We start from the raw sequence: 24192 nt of genomic DNA, 5'->3' as shown, positions 1-24192 counted from the left end.
CTCCCTAACACAGCTGACGGGTGGACGCATGGATGACGGGGATCCGTTAAGTACGCAAGGCTCACCGGTAGGTCCGTGATGCCCACGGCAACAACGTAAAGTGGTGGCGTCTTGGTAGGAACTGAACGGTGTAAAATCAAAGTGGGAACTTCAGCGACTTGTTGGGAACAAGACCAGTTCGGTGGTGTCGGTAGTTCGTAAATGGGAAGAACCAGACTAGGCTACGCGTTTAGCCCGGTAGGCGCTGACCTGCGTTTTATTTGTAGAAAAACAAAAAAACAAACGTGCAGAGACGGCGGCATCAGTAAGGCACGCTACACGCGTTCGTGTGCGTGCGCCGCAGTTCTGCCTACAGCCATGCAAATCATTCCAGAAAGGGCTTTATTAGCTGTATTCCGACAACACGCGACTTTCAAGAGCAATCGCGAACGAAGCTCGCGCCGTCGGCTGTGAATTGTGCGCGCGCGCGCTTAGTATAACGGAGTAGAAGAAAAACCGAAGAAGCGAACGGCCGGTCCTTGATTGGCCGAAGAGACGTTCAAACGGATAAAAAAAAAACGCACACCGGGGCCAATTAAAACACCGACGTGTCACGTTATCCCGGTCACGGGAGGAGCTGAGGGTTAAAGGGCGAAACACGGCCGCTCCTCTCACCTTACCAGGGCAAGACGGGGTCAAATCAGTTCTCACCGAGTAACACAGACGCACACCTATCGACCAACGGGGGACGTTTTCCTTTACAAAGTCGAGGGATTGGGAGCCAAGTGGCCCCGCTGTAAAGGTTTAAAAGTGCTTTCAGCCTTAATGTCTCAAGTAGTGACATGAAGGAAAAGTAACGGATTTAAACCCAGCAACGGAGAGATACTAGGTGTATGTAGCCTACGGGGATGGAAGATGTGCCTGAAACGATATCCGGCGCCAGCATATCAGAACCCCCCCCCCCCCACACCGCCCCGGCTATCATGTCGCTCGGTGCGGTTCAGTTGGAATATTGATTGTTACAGTATCGTAATTTTGTTAACGTTAATAACGTATTCAGCTCGGTACGGAGCTATTTCTTCGTTCTGCCGAGTGACCCAAATCCATGTAACGTAAATAATAATAAATAAACAAAACGTAATTAGTCTAACACAGTGTTTCTCAACCGGGGGTCCGCGGACCCCTAGTGGTCCGTGGTGTAATTGCAAGGGGTCCGTGAAAATAAAATATATTTTAAAAAAAAGATCCTATGACATTTATAGAAATAGGATTATTTTACTCAAATGTGACAGACCTTTATCTACCTAAACTATAAAGGGTAACAGGACTTTTTTAACAATGCAAACGGGAGCGAGATCTCTTATTAAAATACAATACATTACACTTGTGAAACAGATGTAATTAGAGAAAAGTTACTGCATAAAAATTCTGTTGTTACGTATACCTGAAAGTTACTGAATACATATTGTTTTGTTACATATATCTGAAAGTTACTGCATAAGAATTCTGTTTTGTTAACTATATCCAAGTTACAACTGAAAGCTCTTATTTTTGCCCCAAAGAGTGAATAAATGCTATAATGCAATTTAAAATGCAGTTTCTACAAATTGCAACCCCCCTCCCCCAAGATCAGGTGGAGGGGTCCTCAGGGTAGATCAAAAATATGCAGGGGGTCCAGAACCCCAAAAAGGTTGAGAACCACTGGTCTAACAGACCAATGTGTTTCATAAGGACGGTGATGTGGAATGGGGATATGCTTGATATTCGAGCGTGAAACTGACTGAACCAAGACCAAGACCCCCCCCCCCCGACGCTTCTTGGAGTCGCCTGTGAAGTTTCAGACCATGGCACACCGACCGAAGACTCGCACATGGGCGACGTTTGGGTGGGACGAAACACGAGATGGAAGGGAGGCTGGTGCGCACGCTGCTGGAGAAAAGCTCCATTGTTCGTATGCGAGCAAAAAGTAAAAATAACGGCGCCTTATGTAGCATGCAAGTACGAAGCCTTCCGAAGATAAAAGTTGGGTCGAGGGAGCCGAAATCCACCTCAACGCATGACCCTGACGTGACCATAGCGCGGCAAGGTGCGCTCGGCAGAGCGGTTCACTCCCCGGGGCTTTATTGGCGTTAATTCCGGTTTTCCGACCTCCTTCGCTCCAACAAGCCCATTTAATTAAACTCGTTTCTTACCTGCGGCGCATCGCCGCCATCTAGCGGCGGCTCGGCAGAACTTGCCTTCAGCGGCGACGTCCAACTGATGGGAAGACAAGTTACACACAAATCAAGCTGTTCTATAGTCGCTCGTTCGTAGCACATTCAAACAGCAGGAACAAACTGACAGGCTCCTTACCCGCGCGCTGAATTATCCAAGTGGTACACGTGGAATCTCAAAGACGTATCGTTAGTAAGGCAAGTTTAAGTCGCATTTTGCAATACTTTCAATCAACTGCATAACAGGGTAGCGGCCCAACTGGTGTTGCAGCTGCACCAACACTCATTCAACATTAAAGATATTGGCTTAGTAGAACTGACAGCATGTATCCCAAGTGTGGACAAAAGTTTCATAACCCCAACTTCCAGGGTCACGTCTCTCGAGTGTTCAAACAGTTCACCTCCACCCCACCATACAATATTTAGGCGGAAATAAAGTCAAGTCTCGGTTTTGCTTTATTAATCAAGCATCTAATTTGGTTTCATTTTTCAGTCGGTTTTAAGCCATAATTTATATCAAGTCACAGAAATATATTCTGTGATAACAGCAGCCCCCCCCCCCAAAAAAACAACCAAAGAATAACTGTCACATGTTGGCAAAAAAAATTATTAAGGGCAAATGGAGTTATTTCAAGGTGTCTGCTCACAATCTGTTTGATTTCGCTGAAATGGTTTGATTTGATGTCCATCCAGTTTCCAGCGCTGAAATCACCTCAGGAGGAGACGGAGGGAGGTAGATATTTCTTCAGCTCTTTTCTCTCCCAGACATAAATTTGATTGTAAAATGACCAGAACGTGTTTTTTACTTCATGGCATATGTAAAAATTCACATTTCTTCCCACCAAGCTACAACTTTTGGGGTAAAAAATGGGTAAAAATAATAAATATGATCAGATTACAGGGCACCAATAAACTTTCTATTTGACATTTCCGTTCTTTTTCCCGCGACGTTTATCCATCTGTGCTGTAAAACTGTAGGTTGACAGTAGTAGGGTAGTGTTAATCAGGTCATATGACACCATAGTTGATGATTTTTCTTCACAAAAAAATAAAATTTGCAAATGTAAATGAAATGTCACTGAGGTCTGCAGCTATATATATTCTTAGCCAATCGTGTATAAGAGTTGAACAAGACGATTTTCAAGCTTCAGCAGATTTGTGCAGGAAGTCTCGGTTTCAAGGTCTGGAAAAAAAGATTAAAATATTTTCCAAAGACTTCCACATTTTCCAGACTTGAGAAGGAATGGTGACTTTATTCAAATGGCTCATTAATTCTTATAACTGATAAAGGGCAAATAGTACGCTTGGACAAATCACTGCTGCTAGATGCGTCTGTATTTGGCAAATCAGTTCTGAACATCTATTACCATCTCTTGGTCAAAGTGAAGGTGGTCTTGACTTCACTGGAGAGCTCCAGGAAGTGGCCATGTAGGATGTCTGCCAGTGGACAACACCATGTCAGCGGCTTCTGACACGTGCTTTCAGAGATTTGAGCGTGGAAAAACAGCAACGCCTAGTCTTTGGACACCTTCCCAACCGATTTGGAATAAAGATCTTTGAAAATGCTTCATGCTGCCATTTTGAAGAGTCAGTCATACATTGTGATCCTCAATTCACAATTTGGCATTTTTTTCTACTTTGCTTAGGAAAAACTGCATACAGAAGGAAAATTCCCCCCCAATCATCATAAATACTCAAGAGACAAGAGTGGGCAAGGATAGAGGTGTGACACCACATCCTCTTAATAGTTCCTCTCCTTTGTAAAAGCACCCATTTAGATGCTAACGTAGCAGCTACTTGCTTAGCAATGCACTGCGTGCAGGGAGGCGAACTCCTGCTAAGCCTGCTTGGACTACATAAGGCAGAGCAGAGAAGGGAGGGGGTCGACATACAACCTCTGGCTTCCAGCTGCCTTCAGATTATGAGCACAGAGTGAGTCAGAGGGTACATCAGGAAGCCAGAAACAGAGCAGGAATAGAGGTTTACGGAGCAGATGATTCTGGGAAGAGACCAAAGTTCCTGGGGATTTATGATGAAATTACTTTGGAGTCCGTCTGTCCGTACGGTGCAAACAATGAGGTGGGACTGGAACAAGTCTTGGAGGTTTGGTCTTAAAGGCCAGAGGGTCAGGCTCGTTGTCCAGTCATTTCTGCCTGGCGATGGCTCTGTAGATGGCGAAGCCCAGGACCGTGACTACCGCCGCTCCCAACGTTACCCTTAGCCAGAAAGACGTGCTGCTCATGTCCGAACCATTCAGGTGTCTATGGCAGAGACGAAAACATACACAAAATATTATGAAACGAGATAGTTCCAGTTCTCTTTTCTGTCTGGCTCAGTCACATTCAAAGCAAGGGTAGAATACTTGAGAAAAGTCTCCCTTTGACAACATAGAAGTTTATTCAAATATGAATGAAAAATGCCTTTGTTAAGTTACCGTTCGAAACTAAATTGCAAGTCATAAAACTAAACTAAAATTAGTGTTTTACTCATCATCAGAGTGTTTTTCTTTAAGGTATAAACAGCAAAATTTTTCTCTAGTGACTTCTACCAGCAACCATTGAAAATAGCAGGAATTGCAACAATACTGGCAACGGTGGTCTGCAAGACAAACTTTTTGCCAGATGGCTTTTTGGATTCTTTAGGGTTGTATTGCAAAGCTGCCTCCTCCATATAGGAAAGTTTAAATATACACACGAGATGAGCATGAGGACCCGTAGCTTTCTAAAGGCTGGGGGCGCCCCCTACTTGTTTGTTTACCAAAATAAAAATTGTTGACCAGAACGCAGGTTGTGAAAGCCAAAAATCTCAACACCTTGTTGGCTATTGTTTTTCTAACACTTTCCATCACCCCTGACGCATAATGGTCTTTCTTTGCTATCATAAAGTCAAAATGTCACTGACAGTGTTACTGCTCTCTGATAAATCCTCTGTAAACCACACGCACCGTGGACACAAAACCAGCGCAAGGCAGCAACCTTTAGCAGGACCCCCGCCTTGCATACATCTCTCAGCGAACTACATCTGGATTCTAACTGGAAAGAGGATGTGCTTCTATGTTTACAGTGAGATGGAACGGATTCTCCACGAAATTTGGAAACCCTGCTATTAAGTCAATTTACTCGATTACTCAATATTAGGTCCAATAAAAAGAAATGTGTGATTAAAGCGAGCCGCAAGGTGGCCCAGTGGTTAGCGCTGTCGCCTCACAGCAACAAAGTCCTGGGTTCGAACCCCGAGATTGTCCAACCTTGGGGGTCATCCCGAGTCGTCCTCTGTGTGGAGTTTGCATGTTCTCTGTGTGTCTGCAGTGGGTTTTACGATTTCCCCCACCATCAAAAAGACATGCATGTTAGGGCTGATGCTCATGTCTGTGCCCCTAACCGAAGCATGGCAAGACGAGCTGGGGTTGGTCCCCGGGCGCTGTACGGCGGCTGCCCACTGCTCCTAGCTACACAGCTAGGATGGGTTAAATGCAGAGCACGAATTTCCCTACAGAGATTAATAAAGTAGTTAAAAAATAAATAAATAAAAGTTTAGACAGAGACTGTGCTGATGTCAGTGTGACGTACGGGAACATGGCGGCCCAGGCCAGCTTGGTGTAGGCGTTCCTGTTGGTGGACTCTGGGAACAGGCAGGAGAAGGGTATGGGTGGAGGCAGCCGGTGTTTGTAGCAGAACTCGGCAGGGGTCATCCCGTGGAGCTGATTCACCTGGGGCAGGTCTGCCTTGGAGGCCACGAGCACACACGGGATGCTGCTCTCCATGTAATGTTGCTAGTGAACAGCAGATGAAGAAGAAAAGGTATGAGGATAAAATGGCACAGAGACAACAGGAGAACTGAACGGATAGAGAGGGATAGGTTGATCTAGATCAGTTTAGAATTGGGTTCCCATAATGTGTTGAGTGATGGTTAGTTGTCATACTATAGCTATAATCCTGGATACATCACTAGTATATTTGAGACAGCTGCTTATCAACAAATATCCAAATCAACAACACTTTTGTAGTTGCTCATTTTAATTGTTACCATCTGTAATGACTTTCCCTGGGAAAATCATACCATGCATAGTGTTTTACGTCTACACCATAGCAACCAATGAGAAAGAAGGCAAGTATTGTGAGTTTGAAGAAGAAATTAAGTTGTTGTGTCGAACAAGTAGATATGACAGAATGAGCTAGTAGAAGACCACAAAGTACAAGACCTTTCAACAGACAGTACAACATCAACAAGTAAAACCCAGGTTCAACCACGTTTTGTTTTTTTTTTTGGTTGTGGGAAAGAGCTGACACAACAGCACCGGTGACCGGTTTATTTTGAATGGCTCTCCGGGATTTGGAATGGTTAAACACCACTGCAGTTACACCATCACCAATATCAGTATGTTAAACAAAAACAACAGTCTTCAGGATTGTAGCTTTAAGCACTAGGTAAACTACATTTTAACAAGCTGTGAGAAATACAAATAAATAACTATATATGTTATTTTTTTGTTATTATCATTACAATTATCAACACCATGAGTATTATTATCATTAGTATCATTATTATTATAGTTGTAGCATTTGTATTTGAGGATGCCCAATATGTCAGAGATTTGGACTGATGGATTACAGTACGGTGTTTTCCTGTGACAGAAACAGAGTGCCCCTCTGACCTTGTAGATGCTGGCACAGTAGTCGAAGGAGTGTGGGTCGCTGGTATCATACATCAGACAGGCCACGTCGCAGGAGGCGTCCGACGCCTTGAGAAACTCCGTCTCCACGTCCACCTCGTAGAGCTGCAGAGGAGAAAGAGGAGACAGGTATGACTTCTGTGGGGTTAGAGGTCAGCTGAAAGGTGAGGGCCGGGATCTGAGGCGAGATACTTACAATGAGGAACTTCTCCTGGTTGCTGACTTGAATAGTGTTTATGGTGTAGGGAGAGAAGGCACCGTTGGAACTTCCAGTTCTCTGGAGGCCACAGGAAGAAAAGCAGGTGACACCTCGTCAGACTGATCAATGTGGGCATACAGAAACCTCTTCAGATGGCGTGGAGCGATATAACATCAATGGAAAAAATCCATGTCTATATTTGCATTTAAAAGTTGAAGGGTTACCAGTTCTCAGTGAATTATCGTTCAATATTGTGATATTTGTTGAGTTTTGGACAAACTATCTAATGTTAGCTACACTCCGCGTGGTAGGATAGCCTTGTGGTTGCAAGACCATCCTCCAAACTGAAGAAACCATGTTTGGTTCCTGTACTACCATACCTGTGAAAAGTATCCTTGAGGAAGATACTTATTGTTATATTACTGTGATGTTACAGTGATAATTATGTGATACTGTGATAAAGGCGTGGTAATCGTAACATTATTGGAATAATACAGTGATATTATTGTTGTATTATGATGTTTGATGTGCTCTGACATACTGACAAATGGTATCGTACCGTGAGGTTTCGGCCCACAAAGGCCTGAAGGAAGGCTGTTTTTCCTGTCCCTCGTGGTCCAATCACCTTACAGAGAAAGACCGACCTCTGGGTCTGACCCTTATCCAGGTCCACCTCCTTCTCCCTTGTCACTGCATGCAAGCACACACACATATACAGTGACAGGGAACAAATAAATTCTCAAAGCTCTGCTGTACAGCCCTGTTACACTTTATCTCCTCTAGCCAGAGGCCTGTCAACTGGACCCCCTAGTGGAGAGCTACAGCATTGCGGCAGTGACCCAACCATCCATCACACTTATGCTGTATTACATGAAATCCGGGAGACGATAAACTGAAGTTGGCAAAACGAAACGGGGAAAAACCAAAAACCGCGTGATGGAACAGCAGGATGATAAAAAAAAAAAAAAAACTACATGGGCTGCTATGGTGGTGATGTATTGTTTGCAGAAAAAAAAATTAAATTGTGCAAACGTGTTTTGTATTGGTTATATTTAATTATAGACTCAATTCATATACCTATAAAATTAATCTGCCATCTTTTCTGTTTTGTGATGTGCTACGTAACATCCAGTTGTAAATTCTGTCGAGGAGGACAGCAAAAAGTTAAAATGTTTTAACATTGGATGGCTGTGCCGTTGCCGGGGTAATTTGCCAGCGTTATCTGATTTTACCGTCCTGCTGTAATCCACAGTAATGACTTCCGGTTTGCCGCCTGCCATTTACCAGATTCCATGTGAATGCAGCATTAGAGTGGGGTCACCTCTGAGTGTGAGCCAATGAGACATGTTACATCACACCCCCTAATCCCATGACCAGGCATGCACTCTCACTCCCCTTTCACCTACTATGGTTATATCTCATACATAAATTCAGATACACGGTACACACATGTACAAAAGAAACACTCCTGGGGACTGACTGCCAGGCAGAGGTTAACTGACTTCATGAGTTAACATTAGCATGCAGCAAAAAGCTTGTTGTGGTTTTAGGTGTGGTACACGAAGTGAAGAACATTTACTGATGTGTCCACACACATGCTCCAAAAACGTGCAAAAGCCTGATGATCATTCATGCTTCATTTCTAACTCAAGGGACAGAAATGTATGCAGATCTGCAGGACCCATGCTGGAGCAGATTACAGAGAAACTGTAATCCCAGTCAGCGAACCAGGTTTATTAGGAGACAGGGATTATGGGTTTGAGAGAGAACACCTTGGTGTTTCAGTTTAGTTTCATGTTGACATGTGCTCCTACCAGCAAAGGGTCACTTCCTTCACTTTATGTGTATTCACTCAATGTGAGGGCTGCCCAGTACAAGCCCACTATCTGCAGTCTCGCTTGTTCAATTCACTTTCCTTGATACATACTGTTTCATTCTTTGATGCTCTGTCCCCTTTACACATCTTCAGGGCATTTCTACATATCACTCTTTAAAAACCAGTTTACTAGATTATTACATGGTGTTGGGTCTGGTTCTTTTTACAATGACCAATACCAAGCACTCCTTTCTGTTAAATACTAGTTTATGGGGGGCATCCAGGTGGCATGGCAGTCTATTCCGTTGCCTACCAATTTAGGGATCAGCGGTTCGAATCCCAATGTTACCCCGGCTTGGTTGGGCGTCCCAACAGACACAACTGGCTGTGTTTGCGGTTGGGAAGCCGGATGTGGGCATGTGTCCTGGTCGCTGCACTAGCGCCTTCTCTGGTTGGTCGGGGGCACCTGTTCAGGAGGGAGGGGCAACTGTAGCGTGATCCTCCCACATCCTATGTCCCCCTGGTGAAACTCCTCACTGTCAGGTGAAAAGAAGCGGCTCGCGACTCCACCTGTATCGGAGGAGGCATGTGGTAGTCTGCAGCCCTCTCCGGATCGGCAGAGGGGGTGGAGCAGCGACCGGGATGGCTCGGAAGAGTGGGGTAATTGGCTGGATACAATTGGGGAAAATCCCAGAAAAAAACAAAAAACAAAAACAAATTTGGCTGATAATAAAACTTGACTTTATTCCAGTAGATTGATGATGCCATGGCCTGACTTTCTCTGTGGTAACTGCTAACATGTTAGTCAACACTTTGGGTCAAGACATGGATTAACACTATGCCTTCAGACAATAGCTTGTCTGAAGGCATCTTCTGTGTAAAATGCCAACATGCAAAGTTTGCACATGAATCATATGTGCATTAGAACAATACCCCTCTCAGGGTTGCCACTCTTGTAATGACAGATTTCAAGGACTGTGAAAGAAAGTATCAAGCTTGGCCCAGCACTCCAGATGCATAAAAATGGTATCAGTTGAATTTTGAGATGACAGCGCACACAAGGCTCAAACTCAGATTCCGGTGGGCTAAATCCAAGCACTTTTAAGGACATCTTTATTGCTCAGTAAATCCAAGCACTTTCAAGTTCTTGATTTTTTTTTTAAATCCAAGCACTTTCAGACCCGTGACAACCCTGCCGCTACAAAGACTGCAGATATAACCGAGCATGCCACACACACACACACACACACACACACACACACCTGTGACGGCTGCAGTCTGTGACTCCTGGTCAGTGAGGATGGGGTAGCCTAGATATCCTAGATACTCCAGGCACCGGTGGACATCAAGGTATGCTGACAGCCTGCATGTGGATGTGGGGGACACACAGGGGAGTACTGAGTAGTGTGGCTGGCATACAAACAGGCTCACAAAAGTATAAAACCAGTGCGTGCCCACCAAAGTAAAAAAAGATCACAGAGTGACTGAGACCGCTTACGTCCACTGGCAGAGGTAGCCATGATAAGAGATATAGCCTTCGTCTGTGGTTGGCACGGCTGAGTAAACCTCAGCACCCCAAGGCATGTAGGGAAAAACACAGAAGAGATTCCTTAGCTCAGTGGGAGACAGGGCAGAGTCCTTATCCTGGAGGGGAACAAAAAGAGACGACCTGGTTAGTTCTATGTTGTACATGCTCCGCCCTCTAACAGGCATCACTATTGGTTTACCCTTCGAGGCTCTGCCTCAGCACCCGAGACAGATCTTTTCTCTCATCACCCAATTAAGTGGTGGGAGCCACACACCGCCCCACCACCTATAAAACCCCAGCGTCTCTGCAGCTCATCTCCCTTTTTCACTCAGCCACTTTAGAGTACGGATCTGCGATTTTTTTTCTCTATATGTCACTCTCCGGTGTCACAGTTATAATAGTTCCTCTATCAAGACCTGCTCCTCCTGCTCCACTGAAATGTCTTCTCTGGACAGCGACCAGGCTGGCTTCTTTTGCCTCAGTTAGTGTCAGCAGAGACCTGCCCTACCTGCCTCCTTCTCCCCCAGGTGTAGCACGACAACAGGCAGAAGTAGACCGACTCCTTTCGCCTCTTCCGCACCAGCAAGCCGCTTCCACCTCTGCAGTGTTTGCAGCAGCGATGACAGCGGGCCATGATGGGTTAGGCTGCTTCACAATCAATAGCCACGCCTTGATTAAGCGTTTGCTGATGGGGGTCCATAGGCTGAGACCCTCTACTTGATGCCTAATTACTCAGTGGGACCCGCAGACAGTTCTGGACGGGTTGAGTGGTCCACCATTTGAGCCGCTTAGCCAGGCAGACTTGGAGTTGTTATCTATCGAGACGGCTATTCTCTTGGCTCTTACTTCGGCCAAGAGGGCGGGGGATCTGTATGCCTTGTCGGTATATCCCTCCTGCATGTCTGTCAGTGACAACAAGGGGTCAGTGAAACTGCATCCCAACCTGTCCTTCTGGCTGAAGGTCATCACCACCTCATTCAGGTCCAGGGTCATCCGTCTGAGAGCATTCTTCCTCCTCCTCACTCTGGCAAGGAGGAGGAGCACCTCCACACTCTGTGTCCGGTGAGAGCATTTTGTTGTTATGTGGAACACTCAGCGATGGTCAGAAAACCCAACAGACTGGTCATCTGCCATGCTGGTCAGGCTCATGGGGCTCCTCTGTCAGAGCAATGGCTCGCCCACAGGATTTGTGATGTAATCCGCAAGAGTTATGATGCTATGGACCATCCCACCCCTGTGGGTCTCAGGGCTTACTCTACTAGGGACATTGCATCCTCGATGGCACTTTTCAGGGAAGTGTAAGTGGAAGACATCTGCTTGGTGGCTTCCTGGTCCTCCACTTCAACCTTGGTTCAGTCAAATCTCAGAGATATGACTGCTGACTTGGTATCCCATGCAGTGCTCAGCACACGATCATGGGGGGGCCTCATCTTCAGTCAACTGACAAGTCGGCTGTGCCAAGCCCTCGGCAGGTTGTTGCAGTACAGTACGAGAGCCCCAGGTAGGGCAGTGCTTGACCGTTGGACTGCTGTTGTGGTGAAGTACGAGACTCTCAGAGGGGGCAGTACTCGACCGTTGGACTGCTGTTGTGTAGGGTGTTATGCTGGCTGGTATCTGACTAGTGTCAGTTGGGCCCAGCTGGGAGTACATTCATCCTTAGGTGTGAACAAATAGTGAAGCACATTAAGAGGGCAGAGCACATACAATATAGAAATATTAGTTACCTTGGATGTAACTATAGTTCTATTAGTACGTGCGTAGCCCTCTAACCTCTAGCACAGCTGGCCCCAGTCTTTGTTGCCGAGTTCAAGACAAGCTGTGGAGACACTGGGGTTTTATAGGCGGTGGGGCGCTGTGTGGCTCCTATCACCTCCTATGGATGCACCCATTTCCTTCCACCATCAAGACAGGCATGTTAGGTTAATACTCCTGTTTGTGCCCCTGACCGAGGCATGGGAGAAGAACTGGAGTTGGTCGTCCCTGGGTGCTGCACGGCGGCTGCCCATTGCTCCTAACTACATGGCTAGGATGGGTTAAATGCAGAGGATGAATTTCCCTATGGGGGTTAATAAAGTACATCTTAATCTTACCAGTTGATTGGGTGGAGAGGGAAAAGATCTATCTCAGGTGACAAGGTGGAGCCTCAAAGGGTAAACCAATAGCAAAGCCAGTTAGAGGGCTACGCACTTACTCATAAAACTGGAGTTACAGCCAAGGTAACTACTATTTCTCTAAACTTAAAACTTGTAAATGTCGACATCTGCTGGTGGTGACAAGTAATTGAAACATAAGTTCGAACTTCAAAATCAGTATATTATTTAATGACTTGATAAAATTAGGCTTTAAAACAGCATGCGATGACGTATAATTATTACATTAACTGATATATAAGCTGCTATTGGAGTATATTTCACTCTGGGTGTCCTCAGATTTTTCTTGCAGCTATTCAATTAAAACTGCAATCCAAGATTTGATATTATTTTATCCATTTGAAATGTGATGATGTGCAATTCTGTCTGACAATCAATCGATCAGTATTACAGTGGAGCAGCTTTCCAACAGTTTGATGTAGGAGGCAGAGAGAAATAGACCGGTTGCAAGTGATTTTTCTGGGACAACCAATAAGGTGTAGCAGCCAATGTGGCTTATGTGCCGTCAGCTCGCCAATAAATAGCCCGCATGCTTGTAAAAATGCAATCCTTGGACCAGAATTAATGCAGGCAGTGTGAACTTCATCAAACTACATGTTTCTACAGACCTTACGTGGAATTTCCATTTTTTAAAAGACCAGCACATTATAAAATCAATAACAAATAGTAAAGGCTAGTCCAGTCACAGAGAAAGCAATGAAACCCGAATCCCGTCGCTCATACAGACAGGTACCAGCACACCAGGAGATTCCCAATGACAGATCACTAAATACCTTTATAAAACTTAAGTTTTGAATTTGTAGGAGTACTTGAATTTTGTTATTACTTTAACACCTTAAAAATGAAGAGAACAGTAGACATGTTCTGATTGATAAGCTGTTGTCATATGGAAACATTTTAGGAATATGTCAGTTTCAAAGTTAATCACTGCTGCTTCTGACCACTGCAAAAATAAATGAGTGTCACCCCCAAGCTGACAGGGTCAGATCAAAATGATTTTTTGAATCAGAAAATTTTCATGGACTTGGAGGGTCATGTGACTAACAGTGGACGGAGCTTTCACTCACCTCATCGTACTTATCAAACAGCCTCTGGAGGAACTGGTGACCAAAGTGGTTGAGCTCTGTGGTGCAGCCCACGGGAACCCGTAACCTAGCAACGCAAGACAACACCAACAAAGAGAGAGACAGTATATAGTATCCAGTGATGACACAACACACACACGAACACAGAGACAGACACAGACATGAACACCCACATACATAAAAAATCTGCAGCAGGAGATGTAGTATCTATCTTAGCTGCATGGTAACATATTAATACCACATTACGAGGACCTTTGGCGTCACATACCACCTGCTGGGATTATACACATACCAGCCCAGTCCCACTGACACGTACTAGCCCTGTAACCGAGAGTAAAGCCATTTTTACATATATCAGCTGTGGTAACACTGAGTCATACTGTGGGTAAAGGTAGTCGTCTGTAAGCTCCAGCGTGTCATCATAACCAAACTTCCTCAGGATCGTCCATGTGGTCTCATGCCGACCCCTCTGGATAAATAATGTATTCAGGAACAAGAAACCTGAGGGAATCAGAGACAGGAAGCCCCATTTGTTAATTTGCAACCCCATTTGAACCAAAATACAAGACAACTGTAGTGTTAAATACACACAGCTAGTCTGAAACAAAGTGCTGCTCTGATGCTTTGGACAGGACAATAGTTATAATTTTTGTGGCGATTATTGGCCAAATCTTTTTTCACATTTTTTTTTGTTGTTGATACCATTGAGTGTGAGGCCGTTGTCCTGTACTCCATCGCTGGTGTTCTTCCAAACCACAGTCTTCACATCCTCCAGGGCCTGAGGTGCCAGCGGGTTACCAAAACAAGATTTCTGTTCAAACAGAAAGTTCTTAGTCAGCAGAAGTCTCCTCAGTTAAACAGGTAGTAGTGTTTTCCAAAAACAGGTGGGAGAGATGTGAATGCTCATCACTTGCATATACAGTTACCGGTTTTGTTTGTTTGTTATACAGATCTTAGGCTTGTCAGAGATGAACCATTTTTGCCTTGATGTACGTATTTAACTTTTAATGCCACTGATAACCAGTGGTACTGTCTTTTGCCACTAGAGGGGGTAATTGCATTCTTTAGTCTGCACTTCAAACTAGGAGAGAACTCCGCCAGGCCTCCTCTTCTCAGTGCTCGGACTTGGCAACAAACCACCCCTTTTTTGCCTACCGGGAGAAAGGAAAATACAGAGGCACTGCCTGCGTATCTCCCCTTCCCCGATGCTCGGACAAAACCAGCTGAGGAGTTAGCACTCAATTGCAGTATAAAACGGGTTTTTCAAAGGTTTTGAATCACCGCAACCACGAGAGGTCTTTGATCATACAGCCATAACAGTGGAAAAAAAATACTAGGCTGACAGGCCCAGTAGTATGCGAGATTAGCAGTGGACAGATACATGCACCCATGGACAGGATAACCAGTGTTTTTCCTGCCATTATAGGACTTTTGCACAGTGACCAAGTGGATTGAATGGAAAATATGGGGGGCAAAAAAAAAAGTTCAATATACAGTGCTCCAGCTAAAAAAAAAAAAACTACCTCATTAAAACGTTTTGCCTGTCAGTGTGTGAATGCACAGCTTCCTTGGCGGACCCTCGCACGAATGCAACCAAGTCTAGTATGAACTTGCACTTTCCAAAATGGAAAGGTTTGCTATGCGACCATTTTGGTCTAATCCTAACCCTGTCTTTTTTTTCATACTATAATAAAAGCTGGGTAAACCCTTTACACTCACGCATGCGTGACTCATCTATGGTTGCCTCAGATCGAGCCGCGATAAGAATATGCAACATTTCCTGTTTTGACTGCAACTTAGAGGAAGTTGTTCCTTTATAACTTATTTTTTGGATTATCAAAATTCTTTTAATAACTTTTGATAACGTTGCTGCCCGATCTGAGTCAACTGTAGCGATGTGAGTCGCACATGTGCGAGCGTCAACAGTTTAGCCAGCTTTATTATATTATTAAAATAAAGACAGAGGTTACTGCTTTTGGTTCATCCAGTGTTCCTCCAGTTGTCCACTACCGAGATCAGCAGTGAATGATTTGCTGACATGCAAAATACGATGAGCACTAAAACTCTTATGAACTTTTATCGCAGTACCATTGAGAGTGTCTTGACAGGCTGTATCACAGTGTGGTCTGGCAACCTGACAGCTCAGGACTGCAAACTGCTGCAAATGACTGTAAAAACAGCAGCAAAAACCATTGGCATGGAACTACCACGACCTCATAATATTTACACCACTTGCTGGAAAAGGAAAGCCCAAAACACTATTTGGACACCAGCCACCCCGCTCATGTTCTGTTCTCGCTCTTTCCATCTAAACAATGCTACCGGAGCATCAAATAACAGCTCAGCCATCTCAGTAAGTTTCTTTCCACAGGCAGTCAGGTTGCTTAACAGCTGACACACCCATATGCACCATACATTGTTGTGTTATTGTGTACTGTATATTGTGTATATAATGTATGAATTCACTGTGTACATGGTCTGTTTTTATTTTTTTGTTTTTTTTTGTTTTGGATAGTGTCCTTGTGTTCAGGCAGAGAGCTAGAGCACAAGAATTTCATTGTATTCTAATGCATATATAAATAAACCTGAACCTGATTGTTAAACAGGGATGAACGTAAATCTAATTGTAAGAAACTAATGTGACAAGCGTTAGCTAACTTGCAAGTCTAACATTAGCTGAGGACATCAATTACAAATGAGTTATTTTCTTATCATATCACAAAGACTCCGTTTAGCCCGTCTCCTTAAAAGGACACTGACTAATGGACCAACTGCATAGGCTTTGTCATATGTTACTGCTGCTCAGAAACACATTTACAGCATCATTTTTTTCTCTTTTGGATACCGGATCAATGAGAAATGCCAAGTTCGCTCTTCGTGTAACACAAACTAGTAAAAAAATAAAAATGTACCTGGGCAGCAGTTAAACCAGTGAGTTGATTAAGGTTAATCGAGAAGGTTAATTAAAATGAGTGGATGTGTGCATCTGGCAGGCACCTGAAAGGTGTTGAGCTCGTTGTCGCTGAGGATGCGGTCGTTGTCCTGGTCAGAGATGCAGAAGATTCGGCTGAGAGCTCGGACACACAGAGGTTTCAGCTGGATGACATGGCAAAGGACAAACAGGCAGACATCATCACTATGCACCAACTCCTTGTACCCATACAAAAACAATTTCTAGCAAACAAAGAAACAAGTTACCACTGAGATTGTGGGTTGTGTGTGTGTGTAGGTATGAATGTGAAGTAGGGCAGAACTGGAAAACAGCAAGCATGCTTGGTCAGCCTTCCTGGATGAATACAGATAAATAAAAAGTAAATAAAAAGACCTGTTTGTCCTCTGGATCGTATAGAGGGGCAGTGGGGTGCAGCACAGCCTTCTGGGCATAGTAAAAAAGCTCGGAAATGTTCTTCAGGTTCTTTGCAGAACACTGGAAAAGGAAAACAAAATCATAAAATTACAATGATCTAGTTCAACTAATTAGAAAAGAAGTGGCGTGTGTGTGTGTGTGAAATTGCAAGTGTGAGAGCAGGTATGTTATGCTTGCAGTAAGAGCAGGTGGGAAACTCACCTCTACACATGTCTCAATCTCAGAGAACTGGTTCATGATTGGTAGAATGGTTTCCATTGAACTCCCAGAGCGCAGGTCTGACTTGTTCCCCACAAGGATGATTGGAACCCTGAAACAACACCAGTAAGGATTACAGGAAAAAGCAAATGGGCATTTCAGGCACAAACACCTTCCACACAGTTTTACATAACATCTTTGGCTTTTGGCTGACACAGCTATGAAGTATAACTCTTAAGGAAAGGAATCACGGTTTTCAACATTATCTCTCTATATATATGTAGGCATAACACATTGTTAGCAGCTATAATACTGAGCAGTCCTCTATGAATCACTGGCACACAACCTGTGAATTTGAAAACTTACTTCCTGGGTTGCAACAGGCTGAATTGTAAGAGAAAATGTGAATAATAGCACTAAATACAGCTGTGTAATGTAGCACTTTTAGTCACATTTTCTTATACAGCGCAGCCTTTCATGGATTGTCTGCCGGTGATGTTACTGGTAGACACAATTTCAGCAGTGCTTCAGAAACGCACAAAAGACTGCTGCGTAGTGATGCATGGGTCAGGGGTTTTTAATACCCGCACCCATGCTAACCATTATGAGAGCCAATCCATCCCGTGAAAATATGGGTGAATTAACCACTCGAACCCAGCCCAACCCACAAACCTCCAAATTTAGCCTAGGCAACAGCAAAGTGAGCAGTGTTGTACTATTTCATTTTTGGGCTGTCTGCCCAGTATAACACACTGATAGCAAGGCATAGCCTATTGTATCTGATAGCATCTGGGTCTAGGCTACTAAATAAACAGACAAATTGTTCTTTACTGTTGAATAGCAGCAAAACAAGTAACCCTTCATTAAAGACATGAACTCGTCCAGGTGGTGTGGCAGTCTATTCCGTTGCCTACCAACATGGGGATCCTACAGACACAACTGGCCGTGTCTGCGGGTGGGAAGCCGGATGTGGGTATGTGTCCTGGTTGCTGCACTAGTGCCTCGTCTGGTTGGTCGGGGAGCCTGTTACGGGGGGGGGGGACTGGGGGGAATAGCGGGATCCTCCCACGTGCTATGTCCCCCTGGAGAAACTCCTCACTGTCAGGTGAAAAGAAGCGGCTGGCGACTCCACATGTATCTGGGGAGACATGTGGTAGTCTGCAGGCCTCCCCGGATCGGCAGAGGGGGTGGAGCAGCAACCGGGACGGCTTGGAAGAGTGGGGTAATTGGCCGGATACAATTGGGGAGAAAAAGGGATAAAAATCCCCCCAAAAAAAGAAGACATGAACTGTCTCTCCCTTTCTCTCTCTCTCACACGCACACAAGCATGCCTCGTCTTTCTGACCAAAAAAAAAAAAAAGAAGCATTTTGGCAGTGTAAACAAACGCTATGGATACCACTTAGGGAAAAAACTCGTAGGTGAATCCTCAACACTCTAAAACACAGGCACTGACCAAAACCACAATGGTATATTGATGAATGAATGGACAGGCATGGCATTAGTGTGTTTGACAGAGAGAGAGACAGACGGACAGATAGAGGGGAAGAGAAGATGGATGAGTAATGCACAGCCTTGCCTATTGCACGCAATGTTTCTGCAAGTTATTTATAATTTACTCGGGGCACTGCTTTGTCACTTTTTGACCCACCACCCGAACCTGTGATATTTTCTAGTAAGCTTACCCGTGGGACCTGCGCATCACTACTGTTCAGTATTATGGCTGCCAATCGAGTGTTATCCCTACATCATATAAATAAGATTAATGCTGAACAGCTTATTCACTTCCCTTTAAGATTTAATTCCCACATTATTCTCACTGGCCGATGACAAAGAGTCCAAAGTTCAAGGGCACGGCACTCAGAGCAGAGCAGCCAAACAACTTAGCTGAACAAAACAAGTCAAGTACCCACTCTCTCTCTCACACATTTGTTCTCTCCATCGCTCTCATGCTCTCTCTTAATACATACTTGTTCCCCTTTTCAGCATCTCCATTTACAAAAGGGATCCATTTAGTTCTGATCTGAAAGAAAAAGCATTGGTTATGTTTAAAGATAATTCAATTTAATATCATGTAGTATAAAGTAATGTAATATTTCATCATATAATGTCATGCAATGTAATACCATGTGATGTAGTGTGGAGCAGTTATTACAGAATCAGTAAATGAATCTATACTGTCCATTAGCAGATCTTGTACATACATGGGTGGCATAGGTTCATGAACACACAACATCACAGGATGAGAACAGCAGTGAAGTGCATGTTGACACAGCCGGGGGGAGGGGGGGTCACATTGTACTGACAAGACAAAACATAGACACACACCAACAGTGCAGCTGGGGCATCCATACTGTCTACAGATGCAGGAATACGTTACCTTGTCTATTGTGTCCTCTTTGGTGACATCATACACCACACACACCACGTTTGCCTGTGAGGGACGAGAGATTTATGGTTGGCAAAGAACGACCTCAAAGCAAACACAGGGACAGAATCTCAAAGATTCGTTTTAGCTCTCAATATACCTCCCAAAATCTGACAGGCATCTCTTAAGTCAGCATATCAATAGATATATAATGCACCCGTTTTTCATTTAACCAAGTCGCCAGACCTCAGTGCCGGAGCAATCAGATGGCTTTTATTTTGAAGAAAACAATACCAGGCGAAGCTCCTCTGATGCCCATAAAAGCCTGGTCAACCCCAACCCCCCACCCCCCACTGTATTAAGAGAAGATGAGGAGAAAGAAGAGAGTGGAAAGTGAATAGGAGAATGGAGAAGACAAAAAGAAGGGGGAAATGAGGGTAGCGAGGCATGTGAGTGGGAGGAGAATAGAGAGGAGAGAGGTGGTGGAGTGAGATGTATTTACCTTGATGATCTCTTCTTTCAGAACCGCATCACTTTGCTCACTCTCTGTTAAAGTTCAAGACAGACATCCCCCACAGATCAAGCCGTGTGTGTGTGTGTGTGTGTGCGACTCATGCATGCATCGTCACAAATGCACACAATCATATAATCACATTGCACGTTGCATCTGAAAGCTGCATGTGCAAATTATATGTGGGTTTGATCACAGCTAATGCCATTTGCAAGTTTGCAGTCTCTGCACACGAGTTGTATAAAAAAGTGGCTGTGCTGCATTAGCTGGATGAACAAACTCTTACCACGGTTATGAATTCTCAAAGTTACATTACATGACGACAAACACCTGACACCTGCCGTAAAATTGACATTGATTTCAAGACATCAACGAAGTTGACAAGAACAACTACCCAGTGAATTTTTTTTTTGGAAACATTAAAAACCTTAAGTTTTAAAACAAACTGATGGAAAATATTCTAAGATTTAACGTGTTTTCTTTTTTGGGGGAAGTTTGAAAAGCTCTAGATAAAGTGTCCAACACACGTAACACATTCATCATATCCTGATGCAATGCAAATGAAGTGCAGAACCAGATTGTCTGTCATCATGGTTATATTGCATTAGAGATAAAGGAGAGGTTTCCTTCTCTCTCACACATACTCACACACAATAAGACAGGTGAGCGACGCTACAGGATGGCATCGTTGCTGTATTACCTGAATAATCCACAATATGCGTGGGCACCTTCTCCGGCGTGACATCAGCAGGTATGGTGATCTCCTCTGCTCTCAGGGGGACCTGAGGGAGAACACATCACATGCTGCATGACAACTTTCAGCTAAAGCTCAGGGTTGGGTGTGTGTGTGTGTGTGTGTGTGACACAATAACACAATCCAGTCTCATGCTGTCATTAGACTGAAACTGAGTCACAGGAGCCCATATTTACCATTTGGCAGAGAGAGATTCACTGGGATGCACTGACACAAGAATGTTAAAAGACACAGTCACCAATGAAAAATAAACACAATATCAAAACACTTGGTAAACAGCACCACAAAAACAAGCTGAGCCTGAAAGCATGAAGCTAACTTTACCAAAAAGAATAAAACCAAATTCCCAGATAACTGTATTAGAGGAGATATTAAGGTTCAAAGTCAAGTCAATTTTATTTGTACAGCCCAATATCACAAGTTAAACATGTTGTGATGAACACTGAATTCAAATCTTATTCTGCCCTGGAAATAATGTTAACCTTGCTTTCACTATAGATGAAATAAGAGTAGTGTTGTGGCACAGACACTTACCTCTTCCGGAAACTCCTCCCCGACCAGGGACATGATGAGGGAGGTCTTGCCCACTTTGGCTGTTGGGAGAGACCAGATGCGGGAGGTGAGAGGAGCTAAAGGAAACACATTTGATTCACGTTTGATTTTTAAAAATTTTTTTCAATCATTTGTATAAAACCAGCTGATCAGCTGGATGGAAACGTGGCTTTTAATTGTTAGCATACAGCTTAGAAAGCATCTAGTACAAAGGACTCGACTGACGTGAACTACACTAAGTTAAGGCTCGTGTTGTGTATGTATGTCTTGTAGCAGGGGAGTTTTTTCCTTGAAAACTGGATACATTTGTTATCCAAAGGAATTGAATCGAGTGCAACTGGACTTGGTATATATCCGTGAAGACTTTTCGCCTCTCATCCAAGAGGCTTCATCAGTTCGTGCCTTTCTGACTAGACCAAGCTAGTCAGACTAGCTTGGTAGTCTGACTAGCTTGGTAGTCTGTGTGGTGACTAGCTTGGTCTGACTAGACCAAACTATATACCAAGTCCAGTTGCACTCGATTCAATTCCTTTGGATAACCATGACCTGGATGAATGAGAACATTCACAGACACGATACATTTGTTAACTGGGTGGTTGGTTTTTATATTTGATCAGTCACACGCTAACCCTGATAAGGACTGGTGTGATGGCGAGTATGACTCGAAGCTAGCACAAAGTCTCTTGTCCTAGTTCTGCAGGTCAGCACTACTGTGTAGAGGAAATAGGCTGTTCTACCCCACAAAAATTACACTTGCCGTCTGTGTATTTCAAAGTTACAAGCCAAGACCACTATCTAAAACCAGAATCAAAACTTGTTTCATTTGCCAAGTAGTTTTACATACACTAGGAATTCAGCTTGATGTGTTGCACACTGACAGATACACTGCAAATTGTACGAAAGTGATATAGATCTTTTAATATGTTCGATGCTTTCAAGTGATGAGAATTTCAGACTTCTGCATGATATAAATCTGCGTGCAAGTACCCGATAAAGTCAAAGCCTAGGTATGCCAGAAGTGGTATGATGGGTTCACAGTAGAAAAAACACTATACTTACAGTATGTATATTTAGATTTCAATCAAAAATTACTGAAGCTGAAAAATGCCGTGCAGTGCCACTTCTGCAACAAAAACACTGTTGTAAATTATCGTGACCCGACTTCAGATAAGCGGCTTGGATAATGGATGGATGGACGGTTTCATTTTGTACTATAGACCTTTTCTGTGACCCAGATCTCATTTATAGGGCATTCATGCCTTAATTTAAGCCAACTGGAAACGTGAAGTGGAAACATAAACCTTACAATAATTTAGGATGATCAAAGTATTGTTCTTTGATTTTAGTTCGTTCATAATGTAGCCATCAAATGGGGAGCAAACTTGATTCAAATGGCTGACACCCTGACAGCAATAATCTACACGTAGCTGCTTCCAAAAACACAAGTATTTCTCACATCGGCCACTGATGTGCATATGCATTTAGCCAGCGATTAAAGCATCAGCAATTCACCGTTCTGACACGACAACCAACTAAGTTGGTTCCAGAAAGTTCCATCAGTTCACCTGGACACAACATTTAGTGGGAGAAATGTGTCTTTGCTCATCTCAGTGACTTCATCCGTCTCCTGATGAGTGTCGTTAGATGAGTGACAACTTTCCTTACCTGGATTACTGAGCATGCATCAAGACAATTAAGTTGATCGTAAATATCTGACGTTGTATTTTGGCAATCTCGTGGAAAAGGTAAACTGGGACCCCCTGACACATGTCAGCTGAGGTGTTTAAACATATGCTAAAAAAATAACCCATCTTTTTAACCTGGATCGCATGAGACAAAAAATTCACATTTGAGTTCCTGGTGATTGGGCCGTGTCTCTCGTGCGTGTGTACCGTCACGTTCTCACTTGGCAACGCGTGTACACGTGTGTCTATGTATCTATTCGAGTGTGTTACGTACATATCTGTTAGCTACTTCATTTTGATTCTTCTTTTGTTGTTTAGTTTGAGTCTCGTGAAAGCACTTTTAACTCCATATGATGGAAAGTTGGGTTTGATGAAACTGCCATCGTTTACGGGGGTTCGAGTGCCAGAAGCGGCGGTCCTACAAGCCCCAGATGAGCAAGGCATCTTCAGGCCAGGCTCCGTTGTGGGTTTTTATTATCATCATGACCTATTATAGATGGATTATCGATACCTTCTTTTAACTCTCCATTCACGTAACGCGCATTGACACTGCATATCTACGCGAAACCCGCTATACAAGATAAAGTTTGACTGATCGAAATAACGCAAATGAACGAATTTACCGGATGAGTTGCCGGCAGTAGATTCAGCGAAACAACACATTTAATGGCAGAATATTCAAAGTTCCCGAGCTCGTGTCAGCCTATCCACTAACTCATTAGCCACACGGTTGGGTAGCGCTAGCACGTAGCTAGGCGGGTTCCATTAGCATCGGAAGGAATGACTTACGCTCCCCCAGCAACAGTATCCGGACGTCTCGTTTCATATTTTCTCCTCCTTTTTTTAAGTGTCGGGTCGTTCGCGCTCACCGTGACCTCAAACCGGAGTCTAACTTTTGTTTTATATGTCAAACTGCGGACACCAAACAAACTCCATTGCGCGACGTTAGCGTCAGAGGTGACACCATGTCGTTCCGGTTCGCGCGGCGCGCAAGAGGCGTCCTCTGTCTCTGGCCGAGGCGCACGTATACATATCTGCCGAGGCGCGCGTAGCTGCCCGATCCGTACCGGAAACCAGATCTGTTCTACGCATGCGTTAAACAGGGTCGTCCTCTTCT

At 44.1% G+C, this 24192-nt stretch overlaps 1 protein-coding gene across 3 annotated transcripts; it reads right to left on the bottom strand.

Moving 5' to 3' along the window:
- Positions 1 to 2661: 2661 nt before the first annotated feature.
- On the bottom strand, positions 2662 to 24127 carry rhot2 (ras homolog family member T2). 3 transcript variants are annotated; one of them, XM_056296817.1, is made up of 19 exons: positions 23865 to 24127; positions 21373 to 21467; positions 20785 to 20866; positions 20076 to 20119; positions 19586 to 19639; positions 19176 to 19228; positions 17211 to 17319; positions 16968 to 17069; positions 16640 to 16738; positions 14345 to 14453; positions 14023 to 14143; positions 13625 to 13709; positions 10378 to 10523; positions 10142 to 10242; positions 7623 to 7753; positions 7061 to 7141; positions 6847 to 6969; positions 5762 to 5964; positions 2662 to 4453 (listed from the first exon to the last, which is right to left on the bottom strand). In XM_056296817.1, the coding sequence occupies exons 1-19, from the start codon at positions 23899 to 23901 to the stop codon at positions 4336 to 4338; spliced, it is 1893 nt and encodes a 630-aa protein (XP_056152792.1). In that variant the 5' UTR covers positions 23902 to 24127; the 3' UTR covers positions 2662 to 4335. The 3 variants fall into 3 exon arrangements, with proteins under 3 accessions (XP_056152792.1, XP_056152794.1, XP_056152795.1); XM_056296819.1 differs by having other exon boundaries at positions 21373 to 21431; positions 23865 to 24125; XM_056296820.1 differs by lacking the exon at positions 20076 to 20119 and having other exon boundaries at positions 21373 to 21431; positions 23865 to 24122.
- Between the last annotated feature and the right edge of the window lie 65 nt (positions 24128 to 24192).

The sequence above is a fragment of the Lampris incognitus genome, chromosome 17 (genome assembly GCF_029633865.1).
Source record: "Lampris incognitus isolate fLamInc1 chromosome 17, fLamInc1.hap2, whole genome shotgun sequence".
Lineage (NCBI taxonomy): Eukaryota > Metazoa > Chordata > Actinopteri > Lampriformes > Lampridae > Lampris > Lampris incognitus.
Note: the sequence above shows the minus strand (reverse complement) of the source record. Positions and strands in the feature narration are given on the sequence as shown.

Bases quoted from the DNA above. Each gene is read 5' to 3' on its own strand.
- rhot2 (XM_056296817.1), bottom strand. From the start codon at position 23,901: ATGAAACGAGACGTCCGGATACTGTTGCTGGGGGAGC. The intron at 17,320-19,175 runs GTATGTATTAAG...GTGTTGTTTCAG, and splicing joins GATGCTGAAAAGGGGAACAA to GGTTCCAATCATCCTTGTGG. The intron at 7,754-10,141 runs GTGTGTGTGTGT...GCTTGCATGCAG, and splicing joins ACAGACTGCAGCCGTCACAG to TGACAAGGGAGAAGGAGGTG.